The sequence below is a fragment of the Triticum aestivum genome, chromosome 2D (assembly GCF_018294505.1).
Source record: "Triticum aestivum cultivar Chinese Spring chromosome 2D, IWGSC CS RefSeq v2.1, whole genome shotgun sequence".
In the NCBI taxonomy this organism is placed as follows: domain Eukaryota; kingdom Viridiplantae; phylum Streptophyta; class Magnoliopsida; order Poales; family Poaceae; genus Triticum; species Triticum aestivum.
In genome coordinates, this window is record NC_057799.1 from 450,757,699 (window position 1) to 450,774,811 (window position 17,113).

Below are 17,113 nucleotides of genomic sequence, written 5' to 3' on the forward strand. Positions count from 1 at the left end.
GTTGTTCCTATATGTATTTAAACGTGTTACTAGGAATTGTTGCAACACACGCCATGTGTGTTACCGAAGGCCCTGGTAACACTTTTTTAAAACTATAGGCACACACTTTGTAACATGTTTTCCCTGGTGTAGTAACATGGTTAGTAACACGCTTTAACAAAATTGCAACACAATTATTAATGATTCGCATTAATTACAATAGGCCTTTGTAACAGGTTTTGATATTTCAGCAACATATTTTCTTTATTGTAGCAATGCAACAGTAACAATTTTTTTGTATATATTGTAACATCTCTAGTGGTGATTGGTAGCCAATCTAGTAACACATTTTCCTAACTATAGTAACACGACATAGTTAGTCCAATGTGCTATTGGAACCATTTTTTATGAAATATTGTATCAATACATTTTTGTTTTTATACTTTCTCATAGTGAAAATCGATAACATAGGACACACAGTGTATACTATATAAAAAGGCCATGGACATAAAGCTTGCATATATGCACGAGGATATAAAATATCAATATGGTCCATGCCATTCCATAGCATTTGTAACAATAAACATATAGAAGATCCATATTTTAGGGAAAAAATACATTTCTCAACCCATTAATGTAAACTATAGTATGCGAAAGATTTCCTATCATTGATACCATGTGACACCCCTATTCATGTTCACTAGAATGTGCCCCTCGAATATTTCTTGCATCAATATGTCATATTTGCATCTCGATTCCTCATAAGCAAAATCATCCAAATCAACTCAACCACTGAACCTCTCAATCTGCAAAAAAAAAATAAAAAAATCAGTTACGACTACATTAAGTATATCATAAATTTAATTTAACAAAACCCAAGAAGTTAAACATTGACCTACACATGCTGAAGGCCAAGCAATTGTTAATCCAGAGGTGAAAGTATCGCCAATTGTCCTACAATTTTCCCTTTCCCTTACCAAGAGCTCACATTCCTCAATAGGTTGATCAACTTGCACTTCTATGAACTGCCAACCTAGCTCAACACCACCAACCATTTTTTTTTGAATTGCAACCCAAAATGCTAGCATGTGCCACATGCCTTTTGTTTGGATATACTGAGGACTTCAGAATCACTTTTGTGCCAACCTGAAATGAGGTTCAAATTATAATATACAGTAATAAAAACCAATTTTGTGAACATGAATCTAGTATGAACACGCTATTTTTATTACCTCCATGGAAGGACTACGTTTCTGCTTAGAGGACACATGGACTACAGACTTGTCTTGAGTTCTTTGTTTGTGTACTCTAGTCAAATTTCCATCCATATTCTCCCTGCTCTTTCTCATCTACAGATAAACATAAGAGGAAAAATGATTTATCCTTGTGATTTTGCAATGCAAAGTTCACAGTACATTTTATTCATCAAATATTACATGTGCCAACATCATTTTATAACCTCAGGAGAGTCCATTCCATGCAAATCGAACTTAAAATGCAGAAACTCATTCATTCAGCATTATACAAACAAATATGAGTCAATAGTATCAATATTGGATTGCACTTGAATGAGAAATCGCTAGTACAACATGATATTTTAACTAAAAGTGCGTGAATAACAAATCACGCCATCAATAATTCATATGGAAAATGTTTCCTATCACTGCCTAGGAAGCAGATTTCTCAAGAGATAACCATTACCTCTCCATAAAAAATAGGATCGAAAACAGGATGGGCTGGTGATGATGGTGCTTGATATGAGAGTTTATTGCAGCCCTCATTTTCAAGATGATGCTTCTATACAACAATGTAAGTACATTAATAAGTTGTAGTCTATCCTTTATAGCATGAGTAACAAGAAGATTCTAACCTGTTTGCCTGACAGAATGTCATTATCTTCGTGCGTGCCATGTCGATGTGGGTGAGTTTTATTCTGCATTTTACATGAATAGGCATTAATTCGTTATTAGACACTTATAAAGTGTAGTAATAAATAAACAAATTTACCATTGTTGTATCTCTGGGTTTGATCACTATGTATTCTGCATTGGGTCCATTGGCATGAACTCTCTACAAAATGAAATATTTATAAAGAGGAGCTGAAAATGAACTAACACATGTCGAATATATTGACAATACCTTCATAGGACAGGCTAATTTTCCAATTTTCCACAGCCATCTACAATGACATATTGTTGTTAAAATCTGGATTTATTCATACAGAATTGGAGGAAAATTACATGATAATATGTAAGTGTTTTACACGATGGAGGATACAATATACTGCTGGTCAAGCCACCACCAAGGTTGTTATTTCTCTGACCAAGCTTAGTTTTAGTACACAGTGCACATACTGACTTCCTAAATCAAGGGTATAAACTGAATACTGACTGTATAAGATGTACTATGAATTTCAGGGTACATAAATTTTAAAAATCAGTACTAATCAGAGTTCAGAGTACAAGATCTTTGGCCCCAATCTAACTACTGCATATATCAATAATAATCAGAGTTCAGAGTACAAGATCTTTGGTCCCAATTTTTGTCTAAGTACTGCATATATCAGTACTACTCTGAGTACTATGCATTTCAGAGTACTGATCTCAGAGTACTATCAGTACTCTACAAGATATACTATGAATTTCGGAGTACAAGATCTGGGGCCCCTAATATTGTATAACTACTGCATATATCAGTACTAATCAGGGGATTACAGCCTACAAAATCAGGGGGTTAATGACTGAAACCTTAAACTGCAAAAGGGGGGAAAAGCAGCCAACATCTCACGTATATATAGATGCTAAGGTCAATGGTAATATTGCCAGCATTCATGTTGAGAATACTAATGTGATAGGCTTGTAGCACACAAAACTGCAGAGGAATAAAAAAAATTCAGAGAACATGGTACTATTTCTGCAGTGCACAAAAACCAGACTATAAGTCGTATCTCAGTTTAACATAGTGACTAATGATTACAGCCCATCCTCCATTCTTATCCTAAATTAACCACAGGTTGATTTACTGCCTGGTACGCACAAACCTAATACCAGATTCAGAGAGGAAAACAAAGGGAGGAGGAAAGGGAATCAGTCAGGCATAGAAGGGAGAAAGCAACGAAATGGGAGTTTAGATCGATACCAGCCGCGAGAATGGTGTAGTCCTTCTGGATTTAGTTCCAGAGTTGAGGATCGACGATGTCGTTGCCACAACGATGCAAACCACTGAGGCAGATCTGGGCAGCGATGGTTTCAATCGGGCGTTGACGGACGGGCAGGCGCGTGGGTAGCCGCTGACAGGTGGCGTCGGATGAGGATGCAGCGAGCGTTGGAGGGGCGGCGAGGTGGCCCCTGAGGGGCGGCGACGGAGGCCGCCGAGGTGTGGCTTTGAGGGCGGCGCGAATGATGCAGATGGGATTAGCGATCTAATTTATTTAGCGCTTTGTTAGTTAACCAGAGGGAAAATTAAGCGGGACTAAATTGGGAGCTCTGGAGGAAATTTTTGTCCATCGAGAAGTGGAGGAGGGAAATTGAGATCTGGAGGAATTTTTTGCGGGAATAATCCGGAGACTGTTTGGCAAAAAAAATTGTTTGGAGAAAAAATATTAGATCTATAAATAATTCGAGAAATGTTTAAAATGGAAAAAATGGAGCATATTTTGTATTTATTTCATTACTGAGAAGGAAATAATATATAGTTATAAATAGTAATTTCTTTATGAAGTGAATATAACAATATAATTTTGTGAATTTGTATAGCAAACGTGGTAAAAAACAATTACTTACCTTCATTCGTACTGCCACCTCCAAGTCCGGCGACTTCGAGGTGGTGGACTGGTGGTGCGCCTCGATTGACGCCTCCTGATATGGATGTTGCGGATGTTGCGTGCCCACGCGGCCTGTGGAGTCCGACGACCTGGCCGGGAAAAAGATATTCATGTACGTGCGAGGAATTGATTGATGAGCCGTCATTGAATGTAGAGGGAGGTCGATTGAGGAGGGAAGCCCCCGCGCCTGCTGCAATGTGAGAAGACAGGTGAAGTACAGGTGCTCCCAAGGGACTCCGGCGGCGAGAGAGCAAGGAACCTCCGAACGACGTGACGTGCACGCATATATAATGATCTGACCTATTCGCTTCGCCTCCTGTATCCTCAGAACAAAGAGATGCTCCTCGCAATAGTGGCACCGGCGGTGTCCAGCAGAGAGATGCACTTTCCCACCATCTATGGTAAGGCAACATGAGAGACAAGTGAGTTTGTGGAGTCACGCCTTTGCAGGGAGTGATGAGAGTAGTGCTCTCTTCTAGAGTACCATGGGGAAAGGTATTTGCAATCAGAACCGATGATTGCTTTATATTCACCAAGTTGTGTTTGTGATTTAATTGATGGAATAGAAATAAAGCACTAAGACGACTACAAGCACTGAAGCGAGTCGAAGGTGCGCCGCTGTCATCGCCTCTCCCTCGTCGGAGCAGGTCAAACCTTGTTGTGGTAGACAGTCGGGAAGTCGTCGTGCTAAGGTCCCATGAAACCAACACACCAGAAATCCACACGTCCACTGACGATGCTAGACGCATCAACGGAATGAGGACTAGACGGGGAGACCTTTATTCCATCTTCAGGGAGCCACCACCGTCTTGCTTTCCTGAGTAAGACACAAACCATAACAAAACTCAAAAAAGATCTAAAAATGGAGCCCTACCACCGCCAAGGGTCGGGATCCACTCCGCCCCATGACCCTAAGGCCACCGGAGACGGGGTGGACCGGCGCTTGTGGGAGGTAGAGGAACCCTAACTTTTTAGGGAGTGGGCGGCTGGCTAGGTCGTACACGGGTAGTTGAAACCAATGATTTGCTCTGAACTGACCGGTTCACTTCAATCACCACAAATACTCCCCCCCCCCAAAAAAAACTGAGAAAAGGTTGCGGTAGGCATCAACTGGCTAGTACCACCCCTGGATCAGCTGTGTGATTTTAAGTGTTATTCAAGTGAAAACTAACCGTTCTATTTTGATCAATTTCCCTATAAAGGATAGGTTAGAGATCTGTCGACTAGAAGCTGTTTTTGGATCGGGTGATTCATTTTTGAGTCGTCTAATGCAAAATCAACGCCCAGATGGCATTGTACAACATCCTACCTTTGTTGTTCATCTTCTTCATCAAACCGCCCCACAGACCCTTGGTCGAATCACTAGCCTCTCTCGCCCGCGGTGCTCCCATGCCAGCCTCGCAGCCCCGGCCTCCCCTCACCACCGTCCCCGGCCATTCCTTCGCTGACTATCGCGCACTACACTTGTTCCTAGCCGAGGTCTTGTCGGTGTCTCCATGCCTCGCTATAGCTTGCCCCGGTGCCGCAGTCGACTACCTCGGTGCTTCGCCGCGCGTCCGTCTTCCTTTCCATGAAATTCGACCGACCCAAATCCATTTTTAGGCAACTTATACTTAAATAAATATACTTGCTTGTAATACAATTTGGTCCCAATTGATTACTTATGTGCGATTGGCATGTACACGAGCCGCCAATACAAGAACGCGTGCATACATGATAAAAGACAGCTGCTATAGGGATAAGAAACCTATTTTTGACACGTACGGGATATAAGAAACTTGTAGAGAAAAGACGTGGCAACAAGTTTTGGGAGGTGGGCACACGCACGCACGATAAGAGTTGGACGTCTCCTGCGCGACCTACACGAAGCTTCAAATCAGCCGGTTGAATTATGTAAATATTAATTTCCCAAAAAGAAAACACCAAAAAAATCCTAACCTTTATCAATTCGTTCCTCATCTCTTGCCTCGATCCCCTGTTCCGCCGCCGCCCGACCTGAGCGCTGGCCGCATCGCCACAGAGAGGCCGTGCCGCCGCCGCTCGAGTCCACACGAAGCGTCGCATCCGCTCGATTCCATACCTCCACGGCTCCACCGGCCGCTCTAGTCCACAGCCCACGCCGCCTCCTATCGGCGCTCGAATCCACTCGTCGACCGGCCGCAGGAGCTGCCGCCCGATTCCACAGAAGGAAGACAGGGAGACGGCGGGAGCGCAGGACATCGCCTCCGCCCGACCATTACCTTTAACGCTGCTTCTCCACAATCTGGCGGCGGGGGTCGCTGCTTCTCTACGTCGTCAGACTACGCCAGCTAAGGTTTGAGAGCTCGAGATTCATAACTCCCTGCTGTGCCTCTCATTTAATTTTTTTCTTTAAAGGAACACATGGCGCGTTCCGTTACATAATAGTACTAGGTATATCGCTAGTTCATAATGTTCAGAATTCGGAATTCCATTGCCTTCACACAGTGCTAATCGTGCTTCCCATAACTTGTGAAAAACTCAATGCCTTGTTGTGCTGTTAGAGCTGCAAATGAAATCTTGCACTTAGAACGTTGTGAGTCACAACGCATACTGCAGAATATGATGTCCACTTTGCCTTAGCTCAGTATTACAAAAGTATTAAGAAATCAATATGCATGCTTCAACATTATCATTTGGATCAGGATGTATTCCTGAGAACCCCAATCCTCTGTCTGCAACCATCAGAACCGACAATTTTATTACCTCTGTCATAAAAGGCACAACCATGTATTTCACGTTGAGGCCATTAGTGTGAAATTAATTCCGTATTATAATAAATTAGCTATTAAAGTACTGATGGTTCAATACAATTTCAACCTTTTAGCATTATAATAAATTCACTAATGACATTTGCTACTTTAACACAGCGAGTCGACGGATCTAACAACCATTAAAAAGTTACTCAGTTCTCGTAGACCAAGTGCAGACTACTTGGCTGGCGTAGATGGTTTTCTTCATTTTGCATACACTGGAAAAAGTTCAGATACCAAGATCCATTGTCCATGCGTTAGATGTGTCAATAGGAACTTGTTGAAGTGAAACACCGTATATGATCATTTGGTGTGTAATGGAATGCTACTTGGATACACAGTTTGGGGTTGTCATGGTGAAACTGCAGGATACATCTCCTCTAACAAACGAAAAAGGTCAAAACAGGAAGGCATAAACTCTAATATGCGCCAGCTAGTCCATGATGTTTTCGGGAACATAGATAATGGGTCTCAAGTGAATGACTTCGATGACCCAAACCCTCCAGAACATGGACCAGATCCTGAAACCCAAGCTTTTTATGACTTGTTGAGAGATGCAGATGTACCTTTGTGGAACGGGTGTCAACTATCAGAACTTTCTTTCCTTGTGCTTCTGTTCAACATAAAATTCACTAACAAGTGGAGTAATAAATCTATAAATGATTTGCTAGCAGTTCTGCAGCAAGCAATTCCAAATGGTAAGAATTTACCTGGAACTTTTGCTGAGGCCAAGAAGATCATTGGAAAGCTTGGGCTTAGTTATGAGAGAATTCATGTTTGTGAAAAAGATTGTCAGCTTTTTTGGAAAGAGAAGGCTAATGATGACTTTTGCTCGGTATGTGGAGCATCAAGGTGCAAAAACAAACCTGGTAAACCATGCTAACTAACAAGGAAAGGAAAAAAGCAACCCCGAAGAAGGTGCTCTGGTACTTCCCTATTAAGCCAAGGCTTAAGAGGAGTGGGTTGGGCATCATGATATTGCACATGGATCAAGATTATTTCCTCATTCTGGCAATCCACTTGGAAAGCCTAGGAATTATGTACGGAGCGGTGTGGCAAAAGTACAGGCACATAGATATGTCTTGTTCAATTGCTCTGATGTGAATTCATACCTTAGGTAATATCTCATGCTTATAAATTGTCTTAGTTACCCTTTTCCCCTACTTTACCTCTGTCTATGAATTACTTTGCAGAGCTCATGCTGATGAGATCACTAATGGACGCAATTTAAACCCTGATGTTGTCGAGAGGATTCAAAATGATAAGTTCCATGAATGGTTCCAAGCTCATGTAAGTGCCATATTTTGCATATACTATACACGTATCACTACATTTAGTTGTAATCGAATTCTAAATATTCAGATAAAGAAATTGGAGAAGGAAAATGGCATCCACAACATTGAAAAGGATATTAGATTGCTCGCCCGCGGCCCAGTTAATGCAGCCAAAATATATTGCGCTTTCAACTCCCGAGGCTACCATTTTAGGCCTAAACGCTTGGATAAAGAGACACAAAATAGTGGAGTCATGGTAACTGCAAAAACAGCTAGTTATGATTCAACACGTGATGCCAATCCTGTTTTACATGATGTGACGTACTACCGGAGGGTAATTGATATTGTCGAGCTAAACTACTCTGGACAGTTTTCAGTGGTGTTGTTTAAATGTGAATGGGTTGATGTGTTCTCAGAAACATGAATGAAAAAAGACAAGTACGGTTACATCTACTTCTCACATCTAATACACAAAGGAGAAAAGATTGAGCGTGAGCCTTTTATTTTCCCTAACCAGGCGAATCAAGTGTTCTATGTGGAAGATGAATTGAATCCAGGTTGGTCTGTGGTAATGAAGTTGCCAAAGCCTAGAGATGTATATGACTTAGGCAACTTGGAATGGGAAGCGCAGACAGAAAATGAGCCATTCCATGTTTCACAGCTTGGAGAGATTTTGAAGAGAAAGAACAATGAACAACATTGGATTAGAACAGACGTTGAGGGGACAATAGTGGATGCTAATAATGCTTCGAGCAACGAAGAATAGTTGAGGTTAGTAGCAATATTCAATTTGCAAGATCTGTTTTTTACCTCTAATATAATTTGTTGTTCAATCTTTCTGTTCTTCAATTATGTTTTTGTGCGTTCTTTCTTTTATGCTGGGTTGAAACTTTCATATCAGATATGAAATTTTAGTGATAAAAGTAGCACAAAATGTCTCTTCTATTTTCTTGTTCATGTTTTGAATTATTTTGGCTGCATGCTTCAGGTTCAGACTGCATGCTACATGGAGGCATGGAGGGGGTGGTCGGCTGTGTGCTTTGTGTTGGTACAAAACAGCCTACTATTTTTTGCTTGCTGGCTTTCGGCTGACTACTTGACCAACTTGCTTGATGATATACTGCTGTGTGAGACCATGTGTTGGCCAAAACTTAGTATACTCTTATATTCATGCTTGGTAATTCGGTCAGCTGCGACACCACGTGCTTGTTTGGAACATCATTTTGTACTTTGGTCAACAACAGTTCAGAATTGAGATACACGCATCTTGTTTGGAACTTTATTTTGTACTTTGGTTAACAATTTAGAATTGGCATACTCTTGCAGATGTTCAAAAATCCTGTTTTCGGATCACATGTTGCCATTTTTTCTAGTCTGAATCTATGCTGAAGCAGTATGAAAGCGTTAGTTTCTCTACATATACTTCACTTGCTGATGATTAGATTAGATGGTTAATAGTCTAGACTCTCATGTGCAAGATGACAGTTCAATGTTGATTGAAGTCTCATGTACCAAGTAGAAAGTTCAATGTTCTGCCAACGACACTTAGCTTTCTCACGATTTTTGCTCTTTGAACCCAGCAATCAAAATGCATTGAAATTTAGGTTCTCATTATTCCAATTACACGAAATAGTGTCTGTTGAATATGTCTCCGTATCTGGACAATTTGAGCAAAAAAACCGTATATACTACTCCCTCCGTAAACAAATATAAGAGCGTTTATAGATCACTAAAGTAGTGATCTAAACGCTCTTATATTTCTCTTATATTTGTTTACGAGGGAGTATTATCTATCTTCTAGAACTGAATTTGTTTCATTTTGCTAATTTCAAAAACTGATTGGCCCACCTCAATGATAGGTAGCACGAATTAGTACGTTTTCTTTTAGGGAAGCATGGATTAGTACTTGCTTTTACTTGTTTTAGCCAGGATTCTGGATCAGGGTGGTCCAACTAATAAAAAATCACAGATATAACATGCCAACATACAGTATTCCTTCATCGCAAAAAAACATACAATATTCATTTTATCAAAAAGCGCTTCCCAAATACAACACGTCCACATACTTATATACTCTATAATAAAATTACGGATCAATGAATCTTCAAAGCATATTAAATTAATTAAGTCCGAAATTACTTAAAAGTAGCTAGCACACCTTTTAATTTTAACAAATTTTGGGAGTAGAAAACATTTTTTTCCGAATACCCAAAAGAGTTGCACATCTTTTATATTAAGATTAGAGAAAAAATATTTACAAGATTAGGAACACACACAGTATAAAGCACAAAACTTTGAGTTTGCACTCTCATCCAGTCTTAGAAAATAGGGTCATACGTACCCACGTATAGGGAATTTTTTTTAGAATTTTGTATAGGTAAACATCTTTTTTAGAAGAACTTACAGGAAACAGTGAGCTGCTAGTTTGAGTCCTATCTTCTGTGGGCTTTGGTAGCTGGGCTACGCCAATTGTTTTATCCTAATATATCCCGCCAGTAAGCAAACACGCATCCTCTAAACTTCTATACGTAGCTAACACGTGAATGGCACAAGCCCATAACTAATAGCTCAGAGGCCACGTGCTACGATGGGATCGACCTAAGAATTGATCCCATGCATCTTGCAACAAGTCTTCTCATGACAGGAAAGAAAAATTCAATCCAGTATTATTACGTGTGTAACATTTACCTACGTAGATCACCTATGTGTTACAAACTTGTAACACAACATTGCATATCATATATGCGTTACAATCTTGTAACACTCTCTCAACCGGCATAAATAATGTGTTACAACACTGTAACACATTTAACGCATGTGGAATATGTGTTACAACATTGTAACACTTCCCATACAATGTGTTACAACTTAGGTGTGGACACAAATGTTGTGTTACCGGGATTTCAACTAGTAACACATGTTTTCTTGTGTTACCGGGATGTGTTACCAAAGCTAATTCCTCGAGACTTCGCTACATTATGAAGAATTAAGGAGTCTTCATCATTCTTATTGTCTCAAGCCAAGTCAATTTGGATATCAAGTTTCTATCTTATATCCAATGTGCCTCCTTACGGTAACTTGTACTTAAATTGTCTACATTGAAAGTTACTTGCTCCTTTTGCATGTTTTGGTTTTGTACCTTGCATGTGTTTGTATATGTTGTGCTTCCAATTTGCTTATCTTGAGCAATCAAGTATGTGTATGTTGGTTTTCACATCATGTACGTGTGTGTTGTGCGTTGAGCCTTTATGCTTCTTGTTTTTATCTTAGTTGGCTATTGTGAGAGATTAATGGAACATCCCACTTTCAGGTAGTGATGTGCCTTGGGCATTTCACGACCCTACAAATTTGTGTACATGAGGAATACCACCTAGTATTGATATTACAAGATTATCTAGTCTCTAATGTGGTATGTATTCTCATGAGAAATTCAAATTCTAAATAGTCCATTAATTATCTCTTGTTGGATCCTTATTGCCTCTTGTTAAGGTTTTGTTGGTATCACATTATGGGGGAGTAATGTGCTACATTTGAGATATTGTCACCTAGAATTGATATGTAAATTATCTTGTTCCTAGGTGGCATTTTAGCTATACGAGTTGCAATTTGCTTGTGTTTGGTGTGAAGATGTTGTTGGATATCCTTGCTATCTACCACCAGGAATTATTTCCAAATACTTCTTGTCTTTTGACAATTGGTACTCACTTATGTGTGGTAGAAATTATTGATGATCCTTACATTGGCTTTTGTTTATATTTGCCTTATCTCTTGCCAAGGTGTGTGTCAACTCCCATTGCCTTCCGTGCCACTTGTGGATCTTGTTGTTTTCTTGAACTTGTCTTGTGTTTTATGGATATAGTGAAAGTAGTGATCCCACCTTGTGCATTTTGTATTCAAATGCAAATTCTATATAATTCACAACGCTTGGGGGAGGTATCATATTTTTCTTTAGAACACTCTTCTTGTGATCCTTATCAAGTGTGTGTTGGTGGAAGGTAAGCTGTTTCTTTCTGGTACTTTGTGCCATCATGAAACTTAGTAGAGGGCTTGGTTTGTTTGGAACCATCCTCTCTTTTGGGAGTTCGATATCTCTCTTTTTGTGTGTTTCAATGGATATCTCATTCCTTGTTGAATCTTTCAAGTGATATCCTCCAAGTGATGATTTATTCATTTGGTATCTTTTCTTCACTTGGTATTTCTTTTTCATTTGGTTTCGGTCCTCGAAATTTTCGAGCACGCATATTTACCTCATGTATTTTATTTGGCATGCTTTCTTTCTTTGACCCAATATATAGGGGAAACTCCACCAAGTCTCAATTTGGATGAGATGTGCGTGAAATTTATTTTCATATATATATGCACATATGTGGAGTTTGTCCTATGTATTGGTGTTTCTAACTCTTTGGTCCCAATGAGTTTGGGTACCATTTTGTTTGTGTTGTTGTTCTAGGAACAATTGGAGATGCATTGGATGCTCGGCTCACTCACAAGGAAGGTGGTGTCACCATGTACTTATTGGAGTCAAGATAGGATTCTCAATGAACTACTATCTACTACCTTCAATTGGTTTCTTCTACATCCTTCCAATGATATCTCGGTAACAAGTATCTATTCATGCATTCTTTTATTGCATTCAACCTTGTATAGGTTGCATCTTGGCATGATTTTCATTCCATCTTGTGATACTTGTTTCCTTTCTCAAAGCATCTCAACGATGATCTCATGTTGCTAGTTGTGATGTGTTTGATGGTTGTGTGGTAGGAATTCATTTATATACAATAAGACCATATCTAGCCATGTGTTATGCTTTCAAGAAAATATCTTATTGCTATATTTATGGCTTCCTTGTGGATATCTTCTTCTTTCCTTTTTAACTATTTTGTGTGTATATCCTTCTTTGTGGATTGATATCATCATGATCTTCATCTACCTAGAATCTTATACACTTGAGAGAAGTTGCATATCTAGTTGATATCCCTTTCTTTTACGTCCACCATTTCTTTCTCATGATTATTTCTTTGGTGGCTCCGTGAAAGCTTTTTCCTTGAGTGCATGTCTTATATCGTTGGATCCTGATGCATTCTTGTGTGGTGAAGATTATTGTCCTCTTGCTTGTCTTGACGAGGCTTTTTCCATCTTAATTGGTATCCCTCGTCTTGATGATGCTTTCATTCTCTATCTGCAGCATGGTTTGTCACAAGCTTGATTGTTATTTCACTTTTTAGTAAGCTTGTGTATCCTTTTGCTTGTTGTGTGTGTGTGGGAAGGACATGTCTTGTACCATGTATCTCATTTATCCAAGACTATGTTGATGCTTAATGCTCATCCTTATATTAGTCTTCTCAAGTGCTTTGCCATGAATCACACACATCTTTTTGGTTGAGCCTATTCTTAGGTTGCCTCTTTTACATGTTGCTCAACCATGTGTTTGTTCCAAGTGTTAGGCTTTGTTACCTATATGCTCACTTGCACTTGTTTTAAGTTTCTATTGATTTTGGGGGAGCTATGATCCTACTTTGTGCACTTTGTATCCAAATACAAAAATTCTTATTTGTGCACAAATCATGGGGAGCTTCTCTAGTTTCTTTAGAACACTCCTTTGCTCATATCATAATATATGTTACTCATGTGGCTCATAGGATCTTTGGTCTAGTTGGTTCATTTGACATCATTTGATTGCTTGCTTCAATTGGTATCTTTTGATTGCTTGATTGCTTATGTCTCTCTTTGTTATGTCTTTGTGGCATATCCTTCTCTAGCAATCTTTGTGCCTCAATATAGTTTGTCTTCCTCCAAGTATTTAACTTTGGATATGTGTATTGCATTCCACTCTCTTGTTGAGAAATACACAATTTATGGAGGACCACAATTTATATTGGACTTCTAAGCTTTTCACCCATTTTGGCAATCAATGCCAATGGGGGAGAAGTTTCTGGGAGTTTTGTGGAGAAGCCTAGAGAGTTCTTTCTTCTTGCTTTGGTTTGTTCCTAAGCATTTGCATCTCATACGCATGAATTATTGGTTGTTGCATTGCATGTTGATGCATAATTCCTTATATAAACTCTCTTGAAAGTGATTGTCAGCAATTACCAAAATGGGGAAGATTGAAAGGACATGCGGTGCCCCCATGCGTGGTTTCGGTAATTGATGACATTCTCCATGGACTAATGGTTGCATTCAGTTATATTTGAAGGATTTGTCCATAGGCATTTCTTGAAGTCCATGTGTTGGTTTCAAGGAGTTTATGAGTTGACCAAGGTGCTATTAAGGAATTATCCAAAGATTGGTCATGTGAGTGTTGAGCTTATTGCAAGCATTTCTTGAAGAAGAAGATTGTGTGATCATTCATGTTTACCTTCAAGACATCATCCAAATGAAGAGAGTTGGAAAGATTCAAGGTCGATCAATACTACAAAAAAATTCTACACACACGCAATGACCTATCCATGCGGATGCATAGCAACGAGGGGGAGAGTGTGTCTACGTACCCTCGTAGACCGTAAGCGGAAGCGTTTCACAACGCGGTTGATGTAGTCGAACTTCCTTGCGCTTCAACCGATCAAGTACCGGACGCACGGCACCTCCGCTTCTGCACACGCTCAACTCGGTGATGTCCCTCGCCTTCTTGATCCAGCAAGATGTCGAGGTAGTAGATGAGTTCCGTCAGCACAATGGCATGGTGACGGTGATGGTGAAGTGATCTCCGCAGGGCTTCGCCTAAGCACTACAAAAATATGACCGGGGGTGTAAACGATGGAGGGGGCGCCGCACACGGCTAGGCAATTGTCTGGTGTGTGCTAGGGCGCCCCCCCCCACATATATATATATATATATATATATATATATATATATATATATATATATAGGTGGGAGGGAGAGGGGAGACTGCTAGGAGGCGGCCCAAGTAGGCGGAATCCTACTTGGGGTCCTCCCCAAGTGGCCCTCCCCCCTGCCATATTTAACCGGGGGAAGGAAAGAAGGGGGAGAGGGAAGGAAGGGGAAATCCTATTCCACTCTTTCCTTTCCCTTCCCCTCTTTCCTTCTTCTCCTAGTCCGGCCCATATGGGGGTGCACCAGCCCCATTTGGCTGGTGCGTTTCCACTCTTGGCCCATAAGGCCCATATCTTTTGCCGGGGGTGCACGGAACCCCTTCCCGTGACCCGATAAGTGCCGGTACCCCCCGAAACACTTCCGGTGCCCGAATTCGTCCTATATATCAATCTTTACCTCTCGACCATTTCGAGACTCCTAGTCATGTCCGTGATCTCATCCGAGACTCCGAACAACATTCATTCACCAAATCACATAACTCATATAATACTATATCGTCATCGAACGTTAAGCGTGCGGACCCTACGGGTTCGAGAACTATGTAGACATGACCGAGACACCTCTCCGGTCAATCACCAATAGCATAACCTGGATGCCCATATTGGCTCCTACATATTCTACGAACATCTTTATCGGTCGAACCATTGTGACAACATACATAATTCCCTTTGTCCATCGGTATATTACTTGGCCGAGATTTGATCGTCGGTATCTTCATACCTAGTTCAATATTGTTACCGGCAAGTCTCTTTCCTCGTTCCATAATACATCATCCTGCAACTAACTCATTAGTCACTTTGCTTGCAAGGCTCCTTATGATGTGTATTACCGGGAGGGCCCAGAGATACCTCTCCGATACTCTGAGTGACAAATCCTAATCTCGATCTATGCCAACTCAACAAACACCTTCGGAGATACCTGTAGAGCATCTTTATGATCACCCAGTTACGTTGTGATGTTTGATAGCACACAAGGTATTCCTCCGGTATCCGGGAGTTGCATAATCTCATAGTCGAAGGAATATGTATTTGACATGAAGAAAGCAATAGCAATAAACGGAACGATCAATATGCTAAGCTAACGGATGGGTCTTGTCCATCACATCATTCTTCTAATGATGTGATCCCGTAATCAAATGACAACTCATGTCTATGGTTAGGAAACCTTAACCATCTTTGATCAACGAGCTAGTCTATTAGAGGCTCACTAGGGACACGGTATTTGTTTATGTATCCACACATGTATTTAAGTTTCCGGTCAATACAATTCTAGCATGAATAATAAACCTTTATCATGATTAAGCAAATATAATAATAACCATTTTATTATTGCCTCTAGGGCATATTTCCATCAATTTATATGTATAAAATAAACATGTATATTGTCCCGTATTCAAACATTTAAAGAATTTCTGTCCATTTTCCAATGATTTTCTGTCCAAACATATGCATGAATCATGACGTAGATCGACGGCGATAGGAGTTTGCATAGGTGCGTGCCCTTGCACTTGCGTTTTTTATGATAATACGCTTGAGAGCATATCTTTGCATTGATAGAGGGGTAAAACAATAGGTCACGCGACGTACACGTACACAGCAATGGTGTTCCCGTGGTGATCATACGAGCGGAAGCAAAGGGGGTGCTCAGCCCCACAAATAAGTTCAAGTTACAGGGATAAAATCGCTAAGTCCTTTGTCTCGGGCAATGGACCAGGAGCGAGCATCGTCCTTGATTGTGGTGATAATGGTTGAGGTAGAAGGAGTGATCTTGTCGAAGATGGCCGCGTTGCAGTGGCGCCATAGTGTCCAGGCCATGAGACCAGCAATGGTAGTGAAGCCTCGGCGTCGCCAGCAGGGCGAGGAGGGTCATGGACATCTAGTCAAAGAAGATAGATAAGCCAACCAATGGCGGGGCCGCGGAACAGCACCAAGATAATATCTTGTGCCAGGTGATGTGTGCAAAGACGCGGCCAATGAGAATGTGATGAAGGGTCTCGTGCTCCTGCAGGCAAAGTACGCACGCTAGCTCGTGCGGCAGGCCTTGCCGAGCAAGCCTATCCACGGACCAGCACCGGTTCAAGGAAGCAACGTACATGAAAACCTTCACTGACAAGGGAGCACCTGATTTACACACAAGTCGCCAGTGCTCAAACGTCGTAGAGCCCTCAAACAGAGCTCTGTAACAAGAGGATGCTGAGTATATGCCAGTCCATCGCCAACAAATGGTATCAGGCTGGGGGTGAGCATGACACGCTACAACTTGCTCTAAACATCGACATATTCGAGGATGGTGGTCGGGCCAACCGATCCTTGAATGTCCATGATCTAGGTGCGGTCAAGAAGAGCCGCGGCCGCCGTGCGAGTGCACCGTCGACTGGCAGGAACAAGCGCGGCCGGGGTGGGCACAATGGCCGAGATAGAGCTGCCCTCAAGCCA

At 41.0% G+C, this 17,113-nt stretch overlaps 1 protein-coding gene and 1 long non-coding RNA gene across 3 annotated transcripts; one reads left to right on the top strand and one right to left on the bottom strand.

Annotated features, from left to right (window-relative positions):
- Positions 1–515: 515 nt before the first annotated feature.
- Positions 516–3,526, bottom strand: LOC123049557 (uncharacterized). Of its 2 annotated transcripts, XM_044472458.1 has the most exons (8): positions 3,118–3,526; positions 2,119–2,158; positions 1,987–2,049; positions 1,850–1,912; positions 1,681–1,776; positions 1,212–1,328; positions 879–1,125; positions 516–785 (listed from the first exon to the last, which is right to left on the bottom strand). In XM_044472458.1, the coding sequence occupies exons 2-7, from the start codon at positions 2,122–2,124 to the stop codon at positions 1,018–1,020; spliced, it is 453 nt and encodes a 150-aa protein (XP_044328393.1). In that variant the 5' UTR covers positions 2,125–2,158; positions 3,118–3,526; the 3' UTR covers positions 516–785; positions 879–1,017. The 2 variants fall into 2 exon arrangements, with proteins under 2 accessions (XP_044328393.1, XP_044328394.1); XM_044472459.1 differs by lacking the exon at positions 1,681–1,776.
- Positions 3,527–5,733: 2,207 nt separating this feature from the next.
- LOC123049558 (uncharacterized) lies at positions 5,734–8,262 on the top strand. The gene is made up of 3 exons (XR_006423609.1): positions 5,734–6,116; positions 7,767–7,863; positions 7,936–8,262. It is a non-coding gene; the product is annotated as an uncharacterized lncRNA (long non-coding RNA).
- The last annotated feature ends 8,851 nt before the right edge of the window (positions 8,263–17,113 follow it).

Bases quoted from the DNA above. Each gene is read 5' to 3' on its own strand.
- LOC123049557 (XM_044472458.1), bottom strand. The intron at 1,777-1,849 runs GTTAGAATCTTC...ATTGTTGTATAG, and splicing joins ACATTCTGTCAGGCAAACAG to AAGCATCATCTTGAAAATGA. The intron at 1,329-1,680 runs GTAATGGTTATC...GTTTATCTGTAG, and splicing joins ATCCTATTTTTTATGGAGAG to ATGAGAAAGAGCAGGGAGAA.